Consider the following 8,939-nt stretch of genomic DNA (forward strand, 5'->3'; position numbering starts at 1 on the left):
GAACAAAATACCGTTCTAGTTGTTGTGTGAGAGGAGCCTCAAATTCTTAGCATGAGGTATGAGAATGCAAATCTGTTTCCTGAAGAGACTATAAACTATGATTGCCCTTGCTTGGGTCTTTCCACTACTCTGACTGCTTCTGATCTTCTCACCCTCAAATCTCAATTTTTTATCCATGATTTATATGAACTCCTTCTCCCATCTCCTAGCGATTGGATTCATCTTTCTCCGTGTAGGGGTAGGACTCTATTCTTGGCTGACTTTGAGGCTAATTTTAGATTGCCTCTACATCCCTTAATGAAAGAAATCCTTAGCAACCTTGGTCTGTGTATTTCTCAACTAACCCGTTGGCCTGCGGATTGGCGACTAAAGTGAAATTTTGTTGAATCTTCATCTCTTTGCACCAATCTTCTACCTTCTTTCCTTGAATTGGGTTCCATTATAAAAAAATCAAAATCCTTGGTATCCCAAAGCGACAAATTATGTTTTTCTACACAAATTTTGTAATCTCATTCTCATTTATTTTTGCAACAGCTTCTGCTTCTACCTATTTAGTGAAATGTTCAACTTCCACAATGGCGAACTTTCTCTGACCTGTGGGTAAAGGAAATTTCAAAGGATATTTGTTCCCTACTGACAGAAAGGATATGTGACTAGGTTAGATACTAGATCTCTTGGCAGCACATGAGGTATATTTTAATATAACTAGCAGCTCTTACAATTCTTAGTAAATTCCAAGGCATCTTTTGATAACGTTGGCCAAAAATACCGTTGCCATAATATCTTCTGAGCTAATGCTCGCCCACCTAAGTGGTTTTCGCTACTACCCTCATTGATTTCTCTCATCATACAAGCGCCTTTCTCTGCATTCAAACATCTCAACAAAATTCCAAAATATGATATTTTATTCAATTAAACCTCAATGCTTGAATTCTCATTTTTCAATTATAGTTTTCATCTTCTAATCTCTCCCCCAAGGAGGAATTTGATCACAAGTGTCCACAGAGACTCGAATGTTAATGAGTTAGGTGTCTTTCAGACCTTTCTATTTTAAGGTCTTTCTCAAACCTTAATCATTGAGGGTCTTTTTTCAGACTTATTTAGTTTAAGGTCTTTTCCAAATCTTTCGAGCTCTGATTTATCTGAGATCAAGGAAGTAATTTTCTAGATTTTACCTTATGCTGCTTGCAAATTTTGACAGAGCATCAGCCCTTTCATTCTCTTCCCCAAAGACCTAGTGCAATTCAAAGTTTAAAATACTGGGTTGGATCTCTCTTACCTTCTCAAGATATCTAACTATGTTAGTTTCCTTTGCTTCATAAACACCTTTAAATTATTGTGCCACTAATTGGGAATCCATGTATGCAATCAAGTGTTTGGCTCTAAGCTGGGGAGCAAGCCTCACACCTACAACAAGTGCTTCATATTCTGCTTCATCGTTGGTCATAATAAAGTTCAACTTTAGGACCACCTTAGATTCGAGACCTTCAGGGTCTCTTAGAACAATTCCTTCTCCCCCTTATGAAGAATTTGAAAATCCTTCCTCTTGAAGAAACCACTTTCCGTCATTAACTTCTTCATTTTGGCTACTCAACCTACAAAGTAATCTACAATTACTTGCATTTTTATGGTTGTTCTTCATTGAAATTCTATGTGATTTTCTCCAAGTTCAACTGTCCATTTCACCATTCTGCTAGGAACATCAGGTTTTGAAATTACTTGCTTCATAGGTTGGTCAGTTAGGACAATAACAACATGAGCCCGGAAATAAGGTATCAATTTTCTGGCAGTGATTACAAGTGTTGAGGCATACTTTGCAATCAACATATAATTATTTTCGGCACCTTGAAGCATAGGACTCACGTAATAAACTGGTCGTTCACGATCTTATTAAAACTGAACTTACAGCAAAATAAAAAACAACCAAATATAGATACAAAGGTTCCCCTTTTATAGGTTTAGTAAGTAAAGGAGGGGAAGACAAGTAAATTTTCAGTTCATTGAAGGCATTGTCACGTTCTTCTGACTATTCAAAAGTTTTCACATTTCGCAAAATTTTAAAAAGGGCAAACCCTTGTCAACCGCTTTAGAGATGAACCTGCTTAGAGATGCCATTTTCCCTACTAAACAGTTGGATGTCTTTCAAAGGCTTTGGAGTAGGCATATACAGAATAACTTCAGTTTCATTCATACTTCCGCCTTACTTAAATGATTCTTCCAAGTGGATCAAGTATTATGACTCTTTCAAGCTCTTCACAAGCATAACATCAACATATATCTCCATTGTTTTTGCCAATCTGCTCTTGAAACATGCGGTTTACAAGCCTTTAGTAAGTTTTTGCAGTGTTCTTAAAAGCAAATGGCATAAACACATAGCAATAGATCCCATTCTCTGTGATGAAATATCTCTTGATGCAGTCTTCCTCTGCTGTGAATATCTGATGATAGCCTTGAAAGGCATCCATCATACTCAATAAAGCATATCCTATGGTGGAATCCACAAGTTGATTAATTCTTGGAATGGGGTATGGATTCCCTGTAAAAGCCTTATTTAGATTTGTAAAATCACTATACATTTTTCATTTTCCCCCTGGTTTTGGCACAACAACTACGTTTAAGAGCTAATGAGTGTACTGGATTTCTATAACATATCTAGTAGCTTGAAACTTGTTAACTTCAATATCAATGATTTGATTTCTTTTAGGCCCAGAGTTTCTTTTTTTCTGCCTCACAAGCTTTGCATTGGGTCAACGTTTAATCTATGTTTAATAATATCAAGGTTGATACCTTTTAAGTCTGATGCTATTATGCAAATATACCAACATTCTCTCTTAAGAACTCAATCAACATCATTTCCATATCTGAGGGGGAGTTGGCTTTCTATCCTCGTGGTTTTCTCAGAATTTTCTAGAATTAGCTCCACCATTTTGTGCTCAGAAGTTTTTATCCTCTCAACTTTATTCTTTTTGGAAGCTTTTTCTACTTTAAAATCAGGCAACAATTTTCTTTTGCGCAGAATCAGACTTGACTGATGTGTGGTAACACTCCCTGGCAATCTTTTGGTCACCTTTGACCTAACCAACTCCATTCTTGGTTGGGAACTTAAACTTCAAATGGTAAGTTGATACCACAACTTGGAATTGGTTTAGTGCAGGGCGTCCGATATCATGTCATATGTAAAAGGTGTGTCAACCACTAAATATCTGACCATCATGGTTCTCCTACATGGTTCTAGTGATGTTGGTAGAACAATTATACCAAAGGAAATTATAGTCCCACCACCAAATCCTACCAATGGCGAATTCATTAGTTTAACAGTTGTAACATTCAAGTCTATTCTCTTCAACATACTTGGAAAAATGATATTGGCTGATGTCATGTTATCAACCAATACCTTCTAAACAACAATACTTGCAACATCCATGGTGATGACAACAGGATCATCATGGGGGAAAATTAATCAGTTAAGGTCTCTATCATCAAACATGATACCTCCTTATTCGGCTGATGGATAACATAACAAGATTGTGTCTGATACCCGAGGAGCTTTGTCTTGATCTTACATACCTTTTTCTTTAACTTGATGAATCACCACAAATTGGTCCACCAGAGATAGTATTTATGACACCTCGTCGGGGCTGGTTATCATCAATTGGAGATTTTCTATACTATGGGCTACTTGGAGCTCTATTAGACCTTTTTGGGCTCCAAGACTTGCTCCTCTCTTTTGTGAGGGTTGCTTGTTGTGCCTATCAGTTTGCTGGGCGTCGGTATTTTATATGAATTTCTTGACGTACCCTTGCCTTATCAACCTCTCAATCTCATCCTTTGGTTGGAAAAAATCTTCAGTATCATGACCTTTATTTTAGTGAAATTTACAATAAAATTTGGAGATGGTGTTGGGTGTGTTTTCGGAGGTCACTATAATATTCTTTTCTCAATGTTCGTCCAAGTGTTTGCCCTCATAGGGGTTAAAGGTGTGTACTTATGAAACCTTTTATACTTGAGTGCTGGGTCTTTTTCAAACTTGGACTTTGCATTATCTTTCTCTTTCTTGTTTTTCTTTTGCTCAGCATCTTTGCAGGAGTGGATCGTCCTCTTTACAAGCTGGACCTTCCAATTGTTTTCTTTAAAGATATTATTTCTTTTTCTTGAACGTAGTTTTCAGCAATAAGGTGCAACTCTTCCACCTCTACAAGAGTGTCTCTAGCCAAAGCAGAGTCTAGAGGCCCCTTTCTTCAAACCATGTATCAATATCGTTGTCATCATATCCATTCTTAAACCCGACACATCAAGCACCTCGGTATTGAATCTGTTAATGAAGCTTCTTAAGGTCTCATTCTCTTTTTGGAGAATAGTGAACAAATAGATTGTAGACCTCTTTACTTTCTTTTTGCTGGCAAAATAGTGCAAAAACTTTCTTGAAAGTTGCTCATATGAAACGACCATTGCTAGGACTAAGGTACCAAATCATTCTTGTACTCGTCCATATAACATGGTGATAAAGATCCTATGGTTAAGAGCTTTTGACAGTCTGTATAGTTGCATGATGTTCTCAAAGGCTATCAAGTGCTCTTTTTAAGGCCTCTATGACCGTTGTACCGTGGTAATATGGGATATTTACTCCTAGCGCCAAAGTTTCCACCAATATCTTTGGTATAAAAGGCGATCCTCTCCTCACAACAACATTTTCTGGTGCTGCAGTTGGATACCTCAAATTCTCAATCCTACGGCTGATGGGATCAACTTGCTCGCTCAGCTCTCTGATTTCTTTTACCCTTCTTTGTTCTTCATCTCCACGGGTGACTATTCAATTATTTACCTCCTTAGAGGAGCATGTTGCATGCTTTTTCAAACCTTTTCACAGGGAGCTAGTTGTGCATGTTCTTCCTTGAGAGGGAAGAGCTCTTCTCAATCTTGGATTCACAGGTTGGGTTTTTAGGATATATTGTTCAATGAATCCTTCCTGCTCTTCCACCTCCACCAGCTGAGGTGGCGTAGGTGGTGGTGGCAGCATGACCCTATACGCCGCCCACTCTTTAGACATTTTTCTCGGCCCTCGACACAATAATAGTCTCAAGCATCTTCGGCGGGTTAGCTGCGTGTGTACCCTACGATTCGGTAGTGATTTGCTTTCTATATCTCATGTTCGGGTTACTGGGAATCTCATTCATATTCTTTATATTTAAAAGAACTGGAGAATATTCCTATAGACGGTGCTAAATAATGTTCCTAGAAATAACAAGGTATCTTGGGAATGTATAGTGAGTTTTTAAGATCTCTACAACTCCAAATACTCCGGATATGCTCTCAAAGGTGGCTAAATCTTGCCAAACAAGACAACATTAGTGCCAAGCCGGAAGAGGTTCTGGCGATGACTTTTCGATGCTCAAGTCAATGTCGAGTTCAAGGTTTATGAGAGAAATGTGTAAAGAGTTAGAGTAGCAAAACTTGTATTGGACAACGGAGAGTTAATATTTATAAATGTCGATTTAATTGTACGATTTCACTTGCACCCTTGATCGAAAACATGATCTGTGGTTGTAGTGGGCTGTGCATATCATAAATGAACAGTGACATAGGCTGGTCCCAACAGACAAAACAATACTTTTGTTAGTCAAGGACGTCTGTCCTTTTCACCAAGCACAGGAGTCTCATGGATATCTTAGGTACTTAGCAAAATAATTATGCCAAGATCTTCGAGTATATTGTTTCTGAAGCTCTCTTATGAAGTCCTCTATGATGATTCCGTAAATACAAAAAGTCTTTGTTGATCTTAAAAATCACTAATGTATGGTTTTAAGTATTCCGACATGAGTACCTAAAAACACCACTTACACTCCATCCTTAAATTCAACACTAACTGCTTTTCTTTTTCTTCTCTATACACTTAAATTTTAAAAATTACTCTATACATATAATAGGAAACATAATATTATTTCATAGTACATGATTTAAATTTGATGAAAGGTCAACTCCATTGGACGGTCAAATCAACTCAATTCTATCGCTTTTCATCACTTATTATTAAAAGATTATAAGTATAAGTTTAAGGTGACAGTATTTTATATAGTTAGGTTGACTACTATTGTCGATTACTACCTAAACGATTAATAATCATGTCTTCAAGTGTCTCATTCGATTTGCATGTAAAGTACTCTTATAGTGTGATGATTTATTTTAATGCAGCCGTTCTCACGTAAGTGTTCTTCACATAAATCTTTCACCTGAATTTCTGGGTCCAGCATTGTATCAGTGAAAATAGAACAACGGCTGAGATTGCTTCACTAGGATTTAAAATTTCAACTTGATGAGGGGTATTAGGGTCAATCCACAAGAAATGTTGAGTCAGCTAGGGTTTCATGTACGGCTGACCAGTGTCCCCCAGATACCCCCAGATACCCTGTTTGGTTTTTCTTTTTCTTTTTTGTTTCATATATAAAAACATTACATCAGCCACACTACACACAGTCACACACATCATGAACACTCGCTCACAGTTACGGCTCATTGCTTCCTTGATCTTCTTCCCTTCGTCTCCTCTAAACCTCTGATCGCTAAAATCCCATCTATATTCTCTTCTTCTTTGTTCTTTTCCTCGTTTTTTTACAGGTTTTGTTGTTCTCATCATGTGATTTTCTGAATATCTTCATCACCCTCACCTGTTTCTGAGTGTTCTTTTTCTTCTTCGATTTTTTGGAGCTTCGAACGAGTATATTGCAGTTGATGGTATGGATCTGAAAGAAGACAAGGTGAGAGATCAGATGATCCATTTTCTTCCATTCCTAGAGTTTGTTTCGATCAAATCTTGACAGTTGAAGCTCTTCTTTCTTGGTTGGTTTACTCTTTTTTCCTTTCTAATTTTCAGAAACAAGATTCCGAGGAAAAGAACACCAACAGCGCCTCACCCAAAAGTTGCAGCGATTGTCACACTACCAGAACTCCCCTGTGGAGAGGCGGCCCAGCCGGACCTAAGGTAATTTGAAAAATTAGTAATGAAGAACCCTTCCGTTTTCATCTGTTGACGATCAAACTCTTTGCTTATCTCGCTGATTTTTTTTGTTTTGCCGACTTGATTCGTTAGTCACTATGCAATGCGTGTGGGATCAAATACAATAAAAAGAGGAGGCAGCTTCTGGGATTAGATACCGGAAGAAGTAGCAAGAAAAAGAAGAGAAGCAGCGTTAATCGAAGCAATGAAGTCCGAGAGATTCTGAAAATGCGATTTATGGCTTTGGGAAACGATATGCTGTTGCAGAGATCAAGAAAGCTGATGAGCAAGTTGAGAGAGGAGGAGCAAGCGGCGATACTCCTGATGGCTCTCTCTTGTGGATCCGTTTATGCTTAGTTGAGTAGTACCTGAAGCTGATGGTGGTAGTACGGGAAACTTCTGGGGATCAAGAATTTCTAACCAAATGTAATGTTAGTGTGAGGAGGGTTTTTAGTTTTGATGCTAGTAATTGACTATTGTTAACCGTAGGTGGTTTTTTGCCTCCAATGGAGTGTGTTTGATGGATGGATGTAAGAAGCTTTGAGGGGTTTCTTGGAGGAAGTAGTGATGTAATCCACTAACAATGATTTTTTGATCATGTTTTGCAGTAGAATTAGTCCCTTTAGATTTGTGCTATTTTTCTTGTGTTGCTTTATCCTGTTAGTAATGTTGGTCTATCAAGATTTTAATCAAATACTTGCTCTATCCTATAGGAATTTTGTGCAAAAGTCGGGATCAATACCGACCCACATCTTTCCTGGTTGAATTCTCCTAAAGCGACTGAGCTGAATTGTTTAGTTGTAATATAGTAACCGAAGCCGATATCAACAGAAGATTCTGGCGAAAAGTGGAATATATGTTGAGTAGACTTAGACTGTTGATAATCCAACAAAGCTCGCCTGAGCCCATATCAAATAGACATATGAAACCACTCTTACCTTAGTTGGGCCGGGGCTGGTGATTTGCAATTCCATATTGTTAAAATATGTGCTGCATATAAGAAAAGCCCTCCGATTCAGAGTGGCCGTATTTGGATTTAGGGTATCTTCTTTCTTTCTTTTGTTTCATGCTGCTTCATTGTTATAGTATTAGTCGTGCGTTCCACTAGACTGTTGGGTGGTTCAATGGACGGGGACTTGGTAATGATGGACGCGGCACTGTCTTTGACGGAGGAGGAGGGGATTATTAGATAGTTTGGCATAGCAATAAAACCGGAGACCTAACTCTAGTGGGTCGCCTGCCCACGCACATAGCATGGAACTTTGAAGCCCTTAAGCTTATTCTTATCGATTTGATCTTGCCAGTTAGGTGCTTATCAATCCAATCGTGCGGAGATGACCTCATGACATTTTATCCATTGTCTTTCAAATGTCTCTAATGATCTTAAAATACTCTTATTCTATAGGTCCTCTAAGGCCCTATTCTTTTGTTATGCATACCTAGTAATGCTGCTTGCTTTGACCTCTGTAGGTCCCTTCTTGGGTATCAATAAGGGATGTAGGAAATACCCAGAACGCATTTTCGCTGCCAATCCCCAAGTAGGCACCCTGCTGGCTGGTAGCTGGAGTGCGCCAGCTCGAGGCATGACGTACCCCGCCGGCTGGTAGCTGGAGTGCGCTAGCTCGAGGCATGATGTATCCCGCCGGCTGGCACAGCTCGAGGCATATCCTCACATCATAAGTCCTTCCACTTACCAAGTGAGTTTGTACTAAGGTTGGGTAAGCAGAACCACGAGACCTTCGAAGTCTTTTCTTTTCACAGTCATATCTCTTAGTGTAACTCATTTTTTTGATTTTGGCGGTCAAATTCAAAAAAGTTTTGCAGCTTTATCATCTATTGCGTACTTGGTATGTAAAGTAGAAAATCGAAAAAAGTAATAATCCTTTCAAATCTTGAACTCAAGAAAGATTAGCTTCAACTCATACTTCTGCTAGTCAAATTGCACTCC

The 8,939-nt window shown here is 38.5% G+C and overlaps 1 protein-coding gene across 1 annotated transcript; it reads left to right on the top strand.

The window, feature by feature from the left end:
- On the top strand, positions 6,447 to 7,627 carry LOC105165203 (GATA transcription factor 15-like). Its single transcript, XM_011084131.2, has 3 exons — positions 6,447 to 6,752; positions 6,869 to 6,976; positions 7,085 to 7,627. The coding sequence occupies exons 1-3, from the start codon at positions 6,732 to 6,734 to the stop codon at positions 7,346 to 7,348; spliced, it is 393 nt and encodes a 130-aa protein (XP_011082433.1). The 5' UTR covers positions 6,447 to 6,731; the 3' UTR covers positions 7,349 to 7,627.

The sequence above is a fragment of the Sesamum indicum genome, linkage group LG6 (genome assembly GCF_000512975.1).
Source record: "Sesamum indicum cultivar Zhongzhi No. 13 linkage group LG6, S_indicum_v1.0, whole genome shotgun sequence".
NCBI classification, from domain to species: domain Eukaryota; kingdom Viridiplantae; phylum Streptophyta; class Magnoliopsida; order Lamiales; family Pedaliaceae; genus Sesamum; species Sesamum indicum.

Excerpts from the sequence above, each read along its gene's own strand:
- LOC105165203 (XM_011084131.2), top strand. The coding sequence starts at position 6,732 with ATGGATCTGAAAGAAGACAAG. Across the intron at positions 6,753-6,868 it reads TGGATCTGAAAGAAGACAAG|AAACAAGATTCCGAGGAAAA; the intron begins GTGAGAGATCAG and ends TCTAATTTTCAG. Across the intron at positions 6,977-7,084 it reads GCGGCCCAGCCGGACCTAAG|TCACTATGCAATGCGTGTGG; the intron begins GTAATTTGAAAA and ends TTGATTCGTTAG.